We start from the raw sequence: 17,731 nt of genomic DNA, 5'->3' as shown, positions 1-17,731 counted from the left end.
TAGGTCTTAACCCCAGCATGCAGGTGTACTATAAGCTTGGACGGACAGGCACCTGATTGGCTAGTGGTATAGGCTATACCACTAGCCAATCAGGGATGATGGTTCTGCAATTCACAGACATTGCATGAGAAGTTGACCGATTCGGTAAGTATTCGGAAATTGAGGTCCTTGGCCTTGCCTGTGCAGGGTGCACAAGAAATCTGATGCTGATCAGCCTACTGTAGGAATAGGTACAGTAGCCGTGCACAGTCACACAGACAGACATATCGGTGAAAAGGTATCCGTCTAGCAGAGATAATAATGTTATGGGTTATTTCCCAAGCTGTTTTCGGAAATTGATATAACAAACTGTACAGTATATATATATATATATATATATAGGTGTTGGTGTCGATTACCATGGCAACGAGCGACCCTTTGAAGCATAGCAAGCAGACATCAGGTCAGCCGGGCCGAACGACGCGGAAATGTGTTTTTGGGGGGGGGAGGAAAAAAGGAATCCTAATAACAAACTGTCACAAACTGTTTGAAAAATGGTAACACCTTTAGGCCAAAAGAAACATTCCGTCGTCGTTTTTCATTGAACGTCGGTACATCAGACTGCGTCAAACTGTGATAGTATTGCACACACTGTCCTAGTGCCACTGGCCTATTCCCCCCTTCATAATGATCCTATTCTTTGATACTTTTACATTTGGTGCTGTAATTGGCTGGCAATCATTTTTGTTCTTTTTCCTTTAGTAAATGGGTGAACATAGGACTTTTACTTGTAACCTTCATTTCTACATTGTGATAAATTGCTACCCACACTGTGCGTGTGTGCGTGCGAGTGTGCGCGTATGCGTGCGTGCGCGCACGTGCGTGTGTGAGTGCGTGCACCAGTGAATAAATACTGCAGTGCAGGCGTGCGCACACAAAATACCATATGCACACAGCTGCATATATATATATATATATATGTATATGCAGGCATCCACATCACGCGTGTGTGTGCGTGCCTTAACCCATTCTGACCGGTCACCCATTTTGGTGTCAGCATCATGTTATGCTTTAGCTATTTAAAAATAGCAGATCTACAAGCTCATATCGCGCCACCGAGTGGCGCGATACGAGCTTGTAGGTCTGCTATTTTTGAAAAAAATCGAAGAGCGACTGACATTTCTAGAATCTGATCTCAGGTCAGAATGGGTTCATCAGACCAGTGTGTGTCCGGCGGAAACCTTCGTATGAATCTGATCTCAGGTCAGAATGGGTTAATACGACGCGGACGTGGAAGTGTCAGAAGTTCACAGCGACACGGCTGCTCTCTCATCTAATGTGACAAATAACTTCTTCCCTGCAGTTGCATTGTTCTAATCCCTTTAGTGGCCTGATGCGGGATGGAGGCATAATTGCGTTTCTGGTGGTGCAGAGCCTTTGATAAGACGGAGGGCTGCTGCTGAGCGGAATGCCTAAACGGAGGAGTCACTGTGCTCTCTCTCTACCCCGCTCGCAGCCCCGTGCTTCACTGTCCCCCCTATCATACTTTCTCTTATCCCATTCTGACCTGAGATCAGATTCATACGAGGTTTCCGCCGGACACACACTGGTCTGATGAACCCATTCTGACCTGAGATCAGATTCTAAAAATGTCAGTCGTTCTTCGATTTTTTCAAAAATAGCAGACCTACAAGCTCGTATCGCGCCACTCGGTGGCGCGATATGAGCTTGTAGATCTGCTATTTTTAAATGGCTAAAGCATAACATGATGCTGACACCAAAATGGGTGCCCGGTCAGAATGGGTTATACTCCGTCTCCTTTTCCCTGTCGCCCCTCCGTTATCTGTAAAACTTGTTCTATATCTCCCTGCCTGCACTGTCCTATAGCTCAATTTTTTACTTTAATGCCACTAACCTCGTAACCTCGTTCCCTCTCTCTCTCTCTCTCTCTCTCTCTCGCTCTCTCAGGCATAGCAGTGGATAAAAGAGGAGTGGTTTACTTCGTGGACGGGACCACCATCCAGAAGATCAACGAGAGGGGCGTGCTCTCGACCGTGATCGGCGCCAACGGGCTGATGGCGACCCAGCCGCTGAGCTGCGATTCGCGCATGGACATCAGCCAGGTAAGCTTGATTGGTACACAGCAGCTGCATGTCTCTCAGTGCAGTGACATTCTCTGATTATTTGCCCAATAATCATATTTTTATGATTATCGTATTTGGCCAAATACAACGAGACTTGGCGTCGGGGGGGTGCATCAGCTATAGGTCCGGAGGTATAACAGGGGATAATGAGGGATAATGAATGTAACAACACATACAGACGCAAAGGATATAACGACTGAATTCATTTATATTTAGTTTTTATTTGGAGAGACGGATCCCTGTTTTTGTGCCAGTCCGCCCTGTTCCGAGAAACAAATAATGTATTTGGCATTAGCCTAATGTATGTGTGTAATATGCGCATAATAAGAAGAGAAGAAAAAAGGGCAGACTGCCAGCTGCAATACATTATTAAACGTATTAATCTGATTGAGGCCGTGTAGAGCTGAGAACTTTTGTCAGAGCTGTTGGACCTTGACCATGGCAATCTTCTGAATGCAAATGCCTTTCTTTGTTTATTTAAGCACCTCCAAGCCACAATTATTTTTTGTTCATCTCGTGTGTGTGTGTGTGCGTGTGCGTGCGTGCGTGTGTGTGTGTGTGTGTGTGTGTGCGTGCGTGTGTGTGTGTGTGTGTGCTCATGATGTACCGTATCACAAGATCACAAATGTATTTTGGCCTTAAACCGGTCAATGCTTTATAAACCAACAGTAGTATTTTGAAATAGATTATTTTGCAAGCTATAGTCAGTGCAAATATGAGAACGGCAGACTTGAGCGGTCGCGTTCTGAATCACAGCTGTCTGGTTCATTAAGTGGTGCAACCACTTCTACATCCAGCTTGCAATGTCCGTGTAGCCGTGTACGTGTTTGTGTAGGTAGGTACCTGTGACCTGTGTTGGGTGAGCATGAGTGATGTGCGCATGTGTGACATTGGAACGAGAGAAGTATGTGACATGGCTGCCACCTGCTGGACGACGGGAGTTGCACCACTTGGTTCACACCGGTGTGCTTTTTATTTATTTATGGAGAGCTGTAAACACACCACAACAGTAGTCAAGTCTACTGACTTTTTAAAGATGCAGTGCCGTGATTTTTTTTACATATGTTTATGAGTTGACAGTATACTTCATTAGACCCCTTGGTGTGGTTGTTATACGTGTAATGATGTCTTCTCTTTGCATTTAGGGTTTCTTCCTGGAGGCTGAAACCTTGTCAGTTAAACGTGCCAATGAAAAAACTGTGATATAGTGACATCACAATATCATCCCCTCCCCTAAGTCCTCCCCCTTTATCATACAACAACAGCTGTGAGTGTGGCTTCAGTTCAGGTGAACTGGCACCAGGCAAACCAGGCATACTTAATCCATTCTGACCTGAGATCAGATTCATACCAGGTTTTCCACTGGACACACATTGGTCTGATTGACCCATTCTGACCTGAGATCAGATTCTAAAAAATGTCAGTCGTTCCTCGATTTTTCAAAAAATAGCAGACCTACAAGCTCGTATCGCGCCACTCGGTGGCGCGATATGAGCTTGTAGATCTGCTATTTTTCAATAGCTTAAAGCATAACATGATGCTGACACCAAAATGGGTGCCCGGTCAGAATGGGTTAATGAACTTGGGCATGTAAACATAAAGATTACATTTAATCAAATACGGTACACTATTTTCAAAGAAAAAAGAAAAAGAAAAAATCCTTCTTATATCATAATAATACCCGATGATCATGTTTTAGGGTGGGGGAAAAAAAGATTAAAGCTGAGCACTGTGACTTTTCATTATTTTTCCTTGGATCCCAAAAACAATTTTGTCTTTGTTTATCTGGAGAAAATTCTGGCACATGCACTCGTTGATTTGTTCAGGGCATTTGCTCAGTGCTCGTATTGGACCACAGTCCCCCGGTGATATGGTTATGTAATGTGTTTGTTGTCTGCATAATTATGGAGACATATTGTGTTGTTTTTCCATAATCTGAGCCAGTGGGAGCATGTAGATGTTGAACAGAAGAGGCCCCACAATGGAGCCTGGGGGCACTCTGCACTGTAATCTTTTTCTACTCAAATGTTTAATTACCTACAGTATAGACACAAAGTAGGTAATCCCTGTCCTGTAAGTATGATCCAGGCTAAGTTAGTACTGTGCAGAATATCACACTCAGTTTTTAGTCTAGTAATATGTTGTGGTCAACTGTATTGATTGCTGCACTGAGATCCGGTAATACTAAGACTGAAGTTCTGCCTGTGTGTGTGTGTGTGTGTGTGTGTGTGTGTGTGTGTGTGTGTGTGTGTGTGTGTGGGTGTGTGTGTGTGTGTGTGTGTGTGTGTGTGTGTGTGTGTGTGTGTGTCATTGAAGAACAAGAGCGTGCTCGTGTGTGTGGTGTGGTCGGAATCCTGACTTAGAAAGTATCAAAGCAGTTGTTTGCCTGGTATATCCTTGATAGTTCCCAAATCGGAGAGGATGGTGATGGTAAACGCAATGGAAATATTTGAAGCCAAATGAACAGAGACAGAATCAGAGACAAAATCCAATCTTTGAGTGTATACGTCATGAGAAGGAGCTCTGCCACTCAGGACACTCAGGCATGAAGGAAGCATGAGTTCAAGTCCGTTGCTCTCCCCAGGTTGGCGGAGGGTGTGTGTACAGCCCAGGATCACATTAGATAATTGACACAGGGGTGAAAAATGGGTTACAAAATCGTGGGATAGAAATTATAAAAGAGAAGGAGTTCTGCCGTTATATACAATGAAAAGGACAAAGTCACAGCTAAAAGCATGTTTTTGTTATTGTACGAGTGTACAATCTGTCTGGACTGACGTGTCACAAAGCTCCATGGCTTCTTCGGTCTCAACAGCTCTGCTGCTGATCCAGAACATCATGGTTGGATTCATGACACTTCTTACGTAGGCTATAGATTGTGTTTGGTATATTGCACGTTCAATTTGACTGCACAACAGATTATAGGCTGCAGTAGGCTGCAGTAGGTATGAATGAATTGTAATTGTAAGCGCTTTGAGTAGGCACGTAGTGCATAGAAAACCGCCATAACAATGCAATTCATAGGTTGTTATTGTTATAACACTACATAACTTTGACAGCCTTAATGATTTTGTTAACGCGTTAATCGCGTGCGTCAACGCAATGTCCTTTTAACGGGCTGGGCAGCTGAGCTGTGTGAGCAGTGAGCACTCGTCAGCTATAGGCTGAATGCCGGCCCTCCGTTGGGCTCGTTATTCATTAATTTGCTCCACAATGTGTTAGATCAGAAGCTCTTTGGGCAAAAGCAAAAGCAAAACTCTTGGCAGTTTTGGTTGACAAATATAGGCAGTCAGTTGTGAAAGCTTGATGCTACACAGACCATGCTAATGCTGACAGCCTGACACTGTGCGTGCGACCCTGCGTGCTTGCAGGAGAGAGAGAGAGGCGGGGGGCTCTCGTCTGGGAGTGTGTGTGTGTGTGTGGCATTTGCAATAAAGCAAGCATTCTCCCATGTTGATAAGAGTATTTAAAACTTAAAAATCACACCCATGTGAAGTAAGTGCTGCAACTCCGTGTGGGGGTCCCCGAGGGGGGGTGGTTCCAGACCCACGAGCCGCCCCGCGTCCGAAACGGTTGAGAAATGACAGAGTTACCATGTGGGGTCCCTCTACTGTACCCTCTACTGTACTGTACTGTCACTGTACTGTACTGGCACACTTGAAATCACCATATATACAGTTAATATGTGCATGTTTGTGTGTGTGTTAGGTTGCGCACAGGTGGTGAAAAATAACCATGCTGTTTTCGTGCTCATACCTACCTACCTACCCAGCCAGCCAGGCAGGCAGGCACCCACACACATACTCACTTAAGGAAGTGGTTTGCACCACTTGAAAAGCAGTGGTTCTGAACCAGTGGTCCGGGGACCACCAGTGGTCCCTGAGGAGGTTCCAGGTGGCCCCCAGCTAAATTATTTTTAGTTTGTTGTTTTTTGTTTTTGGGAATATTATTTGTATTTGTTCTATATTGCAATTATTTTAATTCTTAGACTTTTTTGTTAAATTGTTCGGAATAACGTTTTTTAATTAATTAATTAATTTGGGTTCTTGGTTTGCTTGTGATCCTAGTCTACTGAGGCATACTTAATGTACAGTACGTGTTTACCTTGCTTATTTTAAGTCGGTCTGGTTGTAGTGGAGGATATTAAGTCAATATTTCATGAGAATCGTTCACTTTATGGTACAAGCACCAAAATTGGCACACGAGTGCTTCGGAACCTACTCTCTCAGAAAAGTACGTTGTCCTCTTGAAAAAACAAAATGGACACCATTTTTCAAGATGGCCGCCAAATGAAAATGGCCTTTTGTGGCGGTTCTGGACTCGAGACCGGGCACTGCACTCCCTGTGGGTGTGTGGAACGTGTGTGTCGAATTTGAAGTCGGTGGGGTGAACGGTTCTCGAGTTACGTGGATTACAACGGTTGTCCAGAACCGCCACAAAAGGCCCTTTTCATTTGGCGGCCATCTTGAAAAATGGTGGCCATTTAGTTTTTTCAAGTGGACAACGTACTTTTCTGAGAGAGTAGGTTCTGAAGCACTTGTGTACCAAATTTGGTGCTTGTACCATAAAGTGAACGATCGTGTCATTAATATCCTCCACTATTGAGAGAGCCTGCTAATTAATCATACGTTGTAAAGTTTTTATGTGCGTCTGTGTTTCGGTCCGTTGCACTGTGGTCCATGTGAGCACCCAGAGGTGTTGTTGTTCTTTTAAACCCAATCCATCTGTGTGTTGCCTGTCAGCATCCCGCGTGTGCATCTGTTAACACGCATGTCTGCATTCCATCTGTGTTTGCTGTTATGTGCTATAGCGCTGCGCCCGGTGTCAATATTGGAACGCTTATGTCCGTAGACAAACAGTTCTGCTGCAGTGAGTTAAGCTGAGAGAGACGAGCACAACCATTGCATTGGTTGAATTCGACCCCCCTCAGTTTCATGAGGAGCCATGTACCGTGGCTGCATGTGTTTTGCTGTGTTGGCAGTGTTTTGCCATGAAATCCGCTAAAAAAACACGCAAAACTCGCGCGTGCTTTGCGCTCGCAGATAGCCCCCAAATATGTCTCCCCCAGTTATAAAATGCTATCTGCACCCCTGTTTTTTTTTTTTTTTTTTTTTACAATTTGTAGGTACTTCTATTTGACTTACATATAGTATTTCCATTTTCAATACCTTTTCAATACTTTATATTCCACAGTTGTTTGCCCACCTCCCCTGCACCCCTCTGCTCCCTACTACACACGGCGGAAAACAACTCTGACCCCCCCAGCAGCCGTTGGTTGACGGCATTATACAATAGAATACCCATGATCAAAATAGCATACTTAGCATCTATGTGCATACTAGTAAACAACATGTAGCATATTGCAAACATGACATCGATCAACAGTCGGGGTTCGTTACGTTCTAAAGTTGAGATTTGAAGCCCATGCTATACAGTATGGAGCATAACTGATATCTGAAGCCCATGCTACAGTATGGAGCATAACTGATATCTGAAGCCCATGCTACAGTATGGAGCATAACTGATATCTGAAGCCCATGCTACAGTATGGAGCATAACTGATATCTGAAGGCCATGCTACAGTATGGAGCATAACTGAGCATACACTGTTCGAGTGGCCCAGGAAATGAATCGCAATGCATTTTTCCCATAGGCTTTTCATAAAGTATTTAAAGACGGTTTACGCCGCGGACAAAGCCAACTCGGATCGTGACAAATCATGACAATGAACACAATATTTTGGGGCCGATCAAATCATTAGAAAGAAGAAAAATAAAGGCAGGAGACAAAATCATTTGTTTTGTTTTTATTCTTATACATTATTTGATCGGCCAAAAACATAGTGTTCATTGTCATGATTTGTCACGATCCGAGTTGGCTTTGTCCGCGGCGTAACCGTCTTTAAATAAATACTTTAAAGGTTTTATGACATTCATTTTCATTTCTTTTTCTTTTTCTTTTTTCTTTTAGGTTTTATGACCTCAATTACACCCAAAAAACCTGAACTTTGAACATTCAGTGGAGTTTCTGTGGTCTGAAGTTTTCTTTGGGGTTTTTTGGGCCTTTTGAGCTACAATGAAAACAGGCAACACAGTGAAACAGTGACATCCGCTGGCAAATCCCATTGACATATATGGGATTTGCAGTAAGTGATGTCACTTACTGCCGGCAAATCAGAGCACCTGTTTGAGCCAGAAAACCCCAGATCACAGAAAATCTACTGAATGTTAAAAGTTCATGTTTTTTGGGTGCAATTGAGATTAGAAAACCTAAAAAAAACAAGAACAATTCCAAAACCTTTTTTTTAATGTCACAATCCCTTTAAGAAATGCCTATGGGCAAAATGCATTGGGATTCATTTCCTGGGGCCACTCATATTCAGCTATAGGGCTAGATCTTGCGCCACCCTTATCCCTTATCCCTAAACTTATTTGCCATTTTTTTTTACTATTTTGAAAATAATTTTAAAATAGTTCAACTAGCCGATCACCATCTACAGTACACGTTGTGAGCTTGTAGATCAGCTATTTAAAAATGGCAAATATAGCCCCTACTGTAAACTCCCAAAACGGACTGAGAGGTAAAACAATGCCAGCCACTGTGTCATGGCTGTTATGAACAACACAACTAGTATTTATCCCAATAATAATAACATTATTAATAACAAGTGCAGACTTAAAGGACAACTTTCGTTTTTTTTCAACCACGGTACATTTTTTAGTGGTGCAACCACTCCCTTACGGAGATATGTGTGTGGGTGGGTGGGTGTCTGCCTGGCTGGGTATGAGCACGAAAACAGCATGGTCGTTTTTCACCACCTGTGCGCAGCCCAACACACACAAACGCACACGCACATTTTAACTGTATATATTCGGGTGTGCCAGTACAGTACAGTGACAGTACAGTAGAGGGTACAGTAGAGGGACCGGCACACGGTAACTCTGTCATTTCTCAACTGTTTCGGACGCGGGCGGCACGGCGGAACCGGCCCAGCCCCCTGGGCGCGTTCCTGGGGGTCTGGAGCTCCCTTAAATAATTCAAAAATCACACCTGTGTGAACTGAGTGGTGCAACTCCCCTCTCTCCCCCCTCTCTCTCTCTCATTAGCAGGCAACAGTGCAGCACTATCTCTCTCTCTCTCTGTTTCTGGCACAACAGCGCCCCTACTGGTACTAATAGTCATACTGGTGCTCATTAACGTCACATACATATAGGCGGACACAGACATTGCTGTTCCTTGGAGTGGTTGCACCACTCAAAAATAACACTCATATTTTAGTTTCTCTAATGACAACCTATAAAACCTTGCGGTTGAAAAAAACTAAAGTTGTCCTTTAACATTAACCCATTCTGACCGGGCACCCATTTTGGTGTTAGCATCATGTTATGCTTTATCTATTGAAAAATAGCAGATCTACAAGCTCATATCGCGCCACCGAGTGGCGCGATACGAGCTTGTAGGTCTGCTATTTTTGAAAAAATCGAAGAACGACTGGCATTTTTTAGAATCTGATCTCAGGTCAGAATGGGTTCATCAGGACCAGTGTGTGTCCGGCGGAAACCTCGTATGAATCTGATCTCAGGTCAGAATGGGTTAACATTAACAATAATAAAAAGAGGAGAATGAGGCCGATGTGTGCTGGAGGCTCGAGGACAAGACACCAGAGGTGAGCCGTGCCTCCCTTGTTTTGATGGATCTCTCTCCGTGTCTCTCCTAATGAGATTTCACACTCAAAGCATCTCCCCTCTCATTTGACACAGCCTATAATTGGACGTGTCAGTGGCAATATAACAAGATCCATTTATTTACCAATTCATCCCAAGAATCATCAATCAGCACACTGATCCCTGTGTGTGTGTGCAGTGCGCGTGCGTGTGTGTGTGTGTGTGCGCGCGCGTGCGCGCGTGAGAGACTGAACTTATCACCCTATCTCTAAGGGAGATGCCAGAAATCTCATTTGGCCGCTTGTAATCGCTACCCTATTCTTATGCCTTGTGTTAGAATTGATGTGCAACTAAATCATGCTTAATATTCATTGTAGAGCAGCAACCAGAAACACAAGTTGGTTGTTCCCCAACTTGCATCGTTCCCCAAGTAGGCCGGTGCCTGGCCGGCACAGGTCTAGTCCTTCATAATGTTGATATGCTTGTCGCAGAGATCGATAGACCTGCTTTTGCGCTAATCGCACTATCAACTCTCCTGCAGGCTGGTAAGGTTCTGACGTTACCATCAGTTAAGTTGTTGTCCAACAATCTTTGAACAAATGTTCAGTTGTCACAACCGCTGCAACAACTGAACATTTGTTCAAAGATTGTTGGACAACAACTTCAGTAACTGTATACATCCACGTATGATAACAGCATCCTAAAGGTTAGCAAGGAATTCAGTGAGTGAATCCGTTATCCGTTTACTCTCCTCCCCCGTCTACATTCTGCAGTTATTTTCCCCCGCGTCTGTTCTGGCCTTGGTGGTGGTGTTGGAGGACAAATTAACATAGCGCTGTCTCACAGTGTGTGAGACAGCTGATAGCTGGATCTCTATGGTACTTCTCTACACATGGATGTGTGTGTGTGTGTGTGTTGGAGAGAGAGCAACTGAATCATGCTTATCCATTGTAGAGCAGCAACCAGAACAGTGCAAACTAAAGTTTACAATATGGAGTGTGTGGCACAACATCCACATCTATGAACACTGTGACAAGACCTTCAATGACTTAAGTCATTAAAAGAAACACCAGCTTCTCCACACTGGAGAAATACCCTTCCAATGTAAACGGTGTGACAAGAGTTATAATTTATCGTAAGTAAGTAGCCTGAAGACACACCAGCGTCTCCACTCTGGTGAAAAAACTTTCCATTGTAAACATTTCGACAAGAGCTTCAATGACTTGAACAATCTTAAGAGACACCATGTGTCTCCAGACGGGAGAAAAACCTTTTCCTCTGCGAACAGTGTGGAGAGAGTTTCAGTCAGTTTCGTAACCTGTCGGCACACTAGCGTTTCCACACTGGGGAGAGACCGTTCCCCTGTAAAGAGTGCGACAAGAGTTTTACACGGGAGAAAAGCCTGTCCCCTCTAAACAGTGACAAGAGTTTTACACATGAGAAAAGCCTGTCCCCTCTAGACAGTGACAAGAGTTTTACGTCAGTACGTCTTATTATTACAAAATGTAGCAACTTTTAGACTTTTTTTTTTTATGTAATCTACCAAAAACCGGCGGAAATCCGCGATCGTGCATGCGCGATCGTGCACACGCGCAGTCTTCCTGTGCATTTCTGCGTAAAATGCGATATTTTGGGATGTTTTGGGCTTGATTAGAGCTTAATTTGACTTAGTTATGAAAAAGACGATGGTAGCTTAGCATCCCGGACAGCTAAGCTAGTGACTCAGGGTCAAACTACAACCGGATGTTTACGATCTTTGAACCGGAAGTGACTTCGCCAGATTCGTCTATTTGGTCAAAATCAGCATAATGGTGCGTTCCCGCCATCTGGTGGCAATACTGGATATTACACTAGCAATGCCCAGTGAGAAAGATCCATAGTTTGCATATCGCGGATCTTTCTATTGGCATTAAAATGACGAATTAAGAAATGGGCCTTTGGCCAGCTTTGGCGACTTTTTGAATGGCAATCGAAAAATGTGAGATATGACCACAATGTCACAAATGTCTCATTTTAAAGCTGCAAGTCTCTACTTTACACCGAAAAATTTTTTCTAGCATGTTCCATCGTTTACTTATAAGCATTTTAGTACACCAGTGAAAAGTGAAACCAAGGTGTATAAAATGCTTATAAGTAAACGATGGAACATGCTAGAAACATAATTCTTTAATTAATAATTTTCGGTGTAAAGTAGAGACTTGCAGCTTTAAAATGAGACATTTCGTGACATTGTGGTCATATCACACATCTTTCTAAAGTCGCCAAAGCTGGCCCAATGCACAATAAGATGTTATTAAGGGCAGCCATAAGAGGGTTAATGAGCCTATACTTGGTGCTGAGCAGGGCTAAAAATGGAGCCGAGCCTGAACGCCAAGATAAAATAATTGTATTCACACTTCAATCTCATTCTCTATATTATTATATCATTTCATGATTATAAAATATTGGTTCAATCTATGCGTGAGCTATATCTGACTGAACCACAGCTATGTGGAAGACCAGAGCGAGTGCTCTCCATGGTCCTGGAACAGTGTTGTGTAGAAGTATAGGCTCTGCAGGGCAGACCATTTGGACCTTTTGAAAGAAACACTGTAAGCTTTATGGTGGAGTAATGCTATGTTGAATGGATTGTTGTGACCACGCTGCTGGCTGATATTATGTGCTTATTCAGCACCATGGACAGAGGCATGCAGAGGCAGCTGCTGCACACACGCATGCACTGTGACGCACTGTGACGCACGCACGCACGCACAGTGACGGATCAACCCGTCTCAAGGCCCTGGAGCTTCACCAAATCAAAAGGCCCTACACAGACTCAGCCAATTAATTAATTAACATGCATGCGTTTAGCGCATATACACCGCTGCCTGCGCTGCCCGCTGACACACAAGACACAGCCAGGCACTGGGCAGTGCATGGGCACAGCCTGTCCCACTTCAGTCTCTGCTAAACTATTATGTAAGGACTAGGCCATTACTTTATGGTTATTAATACAGTCATTAACAAGAAACATGCATGGCAATGATGATATGGCGGAGAAAACGATGCTGTTCCATGTATTTTCTTATACTGTATTCAACAGTCAAACAGCTGTTGTTACATGGTCCACATAACATTTGTGCACCAACAGACAATGGCAATATTGTCGAACGTTTTAATGCACGCACGCACTGTGACGCACGCACGCACGCACACACACACACACACACACACACACACACACACACACACACACACACACACACACACACACACACACACACACACACACACACACACACACACACACACGTATGTATTTTAAAATAGGAAAAACTTTACAAAACAAACGTACTGTACTGTACTTTACCATATTGTAATGTGCTGTACTGTACTGTAGTTACTTTAGCATACTGTACTGTACCATACGCTACCATACTGTGCCGTACTGTACTGTATCGTACTGTACTGCTGCGCCCTGTGTGTGTGTGTGTGTGTGTGTGTGTGTGTGTGTGTGTGTGTGTGTGTGTGTGTGTGTGTGTGTGTGTGTGTGTGTGTGTGTGTGCGTGTGCGCGCGCAACAGTGACACTTGGTTGTGAAAACCAACCAAACTCTATTTGGTGCTCAGCCAGAGACCCAGGCAGGGACACACATAGCTGTCTATAGGAGCGGTTGCACCACCAAAGGAATATACAGTTAAAGAATGTAAAAAAAAAGGTCAAAACATGTACAGTATAGAAAAGCCAGGCAAAATGTTACACTATCACAAAATTAATACAAAGGAGCACAATGTGTGCATATACAGTACACTTACCCACTCGTAGATAGAAATACTGTACAGTATATGCGCACGCACGGGTCACACACACACACACACACACGCACGCACACGTGCACACACAGAACAACAATGACTGGATGACAGTACCAAAGCCACAGATATTCTCAAACATGGATAGGGAGATGACTCCAGAGGCGAGGGGCTCTGCCACATACAGTGTTGTTTTGTTTATTTTTTGAACGGTAAAGGAGACTGGCGTTGCTTGATGGTATAGTGGTCTAGCTCCAGCATAAGGAGGAAATATCACACCCGTGTGAACTGAGTGGTGCAACTCCCCTCTCCCCCCCCCCCCCCTCCACTCTCTCTCTCTCTCTCTCTCTCTCTCTCTCTCTCATTAGCAGGCAACAGTGCAGCACTATCTCTCTCTCTCTGTTTCTGGCACAACAGCGCCCCTACTGGTACTCATAGTCATACTGGTGCTCATTAACCCATTCTGACCTGAGATCAGATTCTAAAAAATGTCTGTTTGAAAATGACAGTTTTCTGAAAAAGCTGTGTTTCTATGTCAGTATGGTTCTTCGATTTTTCAAAAATAGCAGACCTACAAGCTCGTATCGCGCCACTCGGTGGCGCGATATGAGCTTGTAGATCTGCTATTTTTCAATAGCTAAAGCATAACATAGTGCTAACACCAAAATGGGTTCCCGTTTCAAATGGGTTAACATCACATAGGTGAACACATGGAGGGGTTGAACCACTCAAAAAGGGTGATATGTCGAATGGTGCAAGGTTGAGTAATCTACAGTATTCATATTATGTTCAAACTGAAAAGTGGAATCCTGAAATCATCCGGTGTGTACAACGAGCCAATGTGGAGAAATGACATGAGCACAGGGCTGATATACTGTATGTTCACATTTTCTTATACTGATTCATATAAAAGTACAATTACTCAACTGCTGCCTGTACTACAATTTTGAGGTACTTACCAATTTTCAATAGGCTACTTTTACTTCTACTCCACTACATACTTGTAGTTTTACTCCACAACAATTCTATGAAAACTTTTAGTTATACTATTTACTTTGTGGATTTTGATTATTCTTACAAAAGACACTAATCCTCAGCCCTATATTACGCCGGCGATTTAAAAAGTAGCAGATCTACAAGTTCACAAAGCGTCGCATCGCAGATCGGCTATATTTTCTAAAGATTTTTTAAATACATTCTGCACAATGAGTATAGGCTACTTTTTACTCTTGCGGTATATTTTAAGTATATTCTGATGCCTATATATTTTGTACTTTTACTCAAGTACATTACTTGTAACAGAGTATATTTCTACATTGCAGTATTGATACTTTTACTTATGAGTAAAACATGTGACTATACGTTTTCCTGGCAGCAGTATTTTTTATTTGTTAGTGGTGGATTTAGGTAATCCAGAGCGAGAGAGTGTGTGCGTGCGTGCGTGCGTGCCTGCGTGCGTGCGTGCGTGCGTGCGTGCGCGCGCGCGTGCGTGCGTGCGTGCGCGCGTGCGTGCGTGCGTGGGCGCGCGCCCCCCTGCAGGGGCACTAGGCGGGGTAGTGTTATTTGAGCCCGAGCTGATCATGGTTATTGGTTGACATTTGGAGCAGCGTGAGTCTTAGATAAACAGGGAAGGCTCCCCGCCAACCGCTGTGACCTTTGCATGAGCGCAGGGTTGGGTGGGGGTTGGGGGGGTGGGGGCGGGGGGGTGTTATTCAGGAGCTTTTTTTATTTGGTTTTATCAACCCACTTTCAGCCTTCCCCTGTCTCTATTTTTGGCATACTGTATAGTCTTTCTTATAGGGGAAAAAGTTAAACGTGTTTGTTGAGACTTGTATTTTGAGGTCGGGTCTATGATGCACTTTATTAATACACTTATAGCCCGCTAGCATTTATTGAAAAATTAGGATCTATAATGAGTATACCACAGTCAAAAATGTCATTCTGACCCCTCCACGAAAAGGCCTTGTTGTCCTGAACCCTTATCTATCATTTATATACATTATGGATCAATAGTGTGGACTTAGACTGTTTTTCGTCTGTGGCATTCACGCCAGCATTTTTTTTCAATTTGAGCTCTTATTTTGAAAAGCCACAGTTCAAGTCTATACCGGAAGTAGCTTATCCTAGGACGCTCGACGGAGCCGAGACAGGCATTGTTTACATGATCGATCTATATGGGTGGGGGGGACCCCCAGGAGTCCTTGGGTGGGGGACCCGGAAAAATTACTTGACATAGCATCACAGTCATCCTAACCACTTTATCCATTTACATATATTTTTGTCTCTGTATGTTATGATCAGTGTATCAAAAGTGTATGAAAAAATATCTATTTTTGAAATATATTTGAGGTGATGTCGTCGTATCATCGCATGAGGGATGGGCCACCATGTGGCAAATTGTGGCATGATGCTTAAATAAAATACATCATTCATTCATTCATTAATGTTTGATGGCTAGTAAAACAATTGCAGAAATACAAGCTCACAGTGTGTCACTTCGTACCACGCGGCGAGCTATTTTCGCAAACATTTGACAAAATAAATGTAACCTTATAATCTTCCCTTCCGGTGGTCGCTGGCACAAAACATTTTCAGATCGGGAGTCCACGGCCAAATTAATATACATTTCCTTGACATGAAAAAGTCTGATAACTAATGTACTCATGACTGGAGTCACAGGCTTGCCGAGGCTGTCCACGTGACGTTCCGGAGTCACACTGGAGTCCCGCTGTCCCCATGTCGCTGACGTTGGGGGGATTTGTGGAGTATATATTTCCATGTACTTCCTCTGCGTTTCCTCCCCGGCCTAAGCACTAGCATTAGTAGCAGTGGATGCCATTAATAGGGCACCCGGGGAGCAGTGGGATCCCCAGACATGTTTAGATTTTCTTTAACCCATTCTGACCTGAGATCAGATTCTAAACTTGTCTTCTAAATCCTGACAGTTTTCTGAAAAAGCTGTTTCTATATGTCAGTCGTTCTTCGTTTAAAAAAAAAAATAGCAGACCTACAAGCTCGTAGCGCGCCACTCGGTGGCGCGCTACGAGCTTGTAGATCTGCTATTTTTCAATAGCTAAAGCATAGCATAATGCTAACACCAAAAGGGGTTCCAGTGACAAGGGGGGGTCCAGCGACAATAACAGCAAAACATTATCTCGGCATAGAAAGCAGATATAGCAGAGGTGCGGAAGGGATGATATATAAGAGTTTATCTCGTATAGCTATAAATACACTCAAGATGATTTTTTTTATCACGTTGGATTTCTATTATCGGGATCACCGAGAATATAAGCGGATATACGCGAGTGTGAATATCCTCATGTGGGACAAAACGGCATATTTTGATGATTATCTGCATATTATTGGCCAAGAGAATTGTGACATGAAATGGTCCTATTGTCCCATGTACTAATTACATACCGGTATAATATATATTTTGTGTGTGTGTGCGTGCGTGTGCGTGTGAGTGTGCGAGTGCGATTGCGAGTGCTCGCGCACGTGTGTATGCGTGCGCTTGTGTGTGTGTATAGTACAAGTAAGACGTGCAAACGCGGGAATCGGAACGCAAGAAAATTGTAATAAACACATGGGCTGGGAGGATATAGACTGAGAGCAAAGGTTTGTAAGGACTTAACCAACACTTGTGAAACAATGATTATGAATCTTATCACTTTCTAACTTAAGAAAAGACATAACATCCCGAAGCCACATGAAAACAGATGGAGCCTCGACGGGGAGGCCATCTTTTTTTTCCTCTTCTGTTCTTTCTTCTTGCTCCCCATCCTCCCCTACTCTTCCCCCCCCCCCCCCCCCGCTTCCCCCCCCCCCCCCCCTCTTTGTAGAAATAACAAAACGATGGAGCTTGCACAAAAACAACTTTCACCCACCGTGTTACACCTGTAAACCTATAGCTGTGACACGACAACGAAGCTGATCTTTGTTTTTGTATCTTGCAGGTGCGTCTAGAGTGGCCTACGGACCTGGCTGTCAACCCTCTAGATAACTCACTCTACATCCTGGACAACAACATAGTACTACAGGTACACACACACACACACACACACACACACACACACACACACACACACACACACACACACACACACACACACACACACACACACGCACACACGCAAGCGCATGCACAAATACTG

At 43.7% G+C, this 17,731-nt stretch overlaps 1 protein-coding gene across 1 annotated transcript in view; it reads left to right on the top strand.

Annotated features, from left to right (window-relative positions):
• The window catches only part of tenm1 (teneurin transmembrane protein 1), a gene marked incomplete at both ends in the record, with an annotated part of 340,279 nt that overhangs the window by 243,124 nt on the left and 79,424 nt on the right, over positions 1 to 17,731 (top strand). The window contains 2 exon segments of the mRNA XM_083785749.1: positions 1,948 to 2,102; positions 17,534 to 17,617. Of these exon segments, the coding sequence (XP_083641875.1) occupies positions 1,948 to 2,102; positions 17,534 to 17,617 (239 nt within the window).

This window comes from Protomyctophum parallelum (genome assembly GCF_964188405.1).
Source record: "Protomyctophum parallelum genome assembly, chromosome: 16".
Classification (NCBI taxonomy): domain Eukaryota; kingdom Metazoa; phylum Chordata; class Actinopteri; order Myctophiformes; family Myctophidae; genus Protomyctophum; species Protomyctophum parallelum.
Note: the sequence above shows the minus strand (reverse complement) of the source record. Positions and strands in the feature narration are given on the sequence as shown.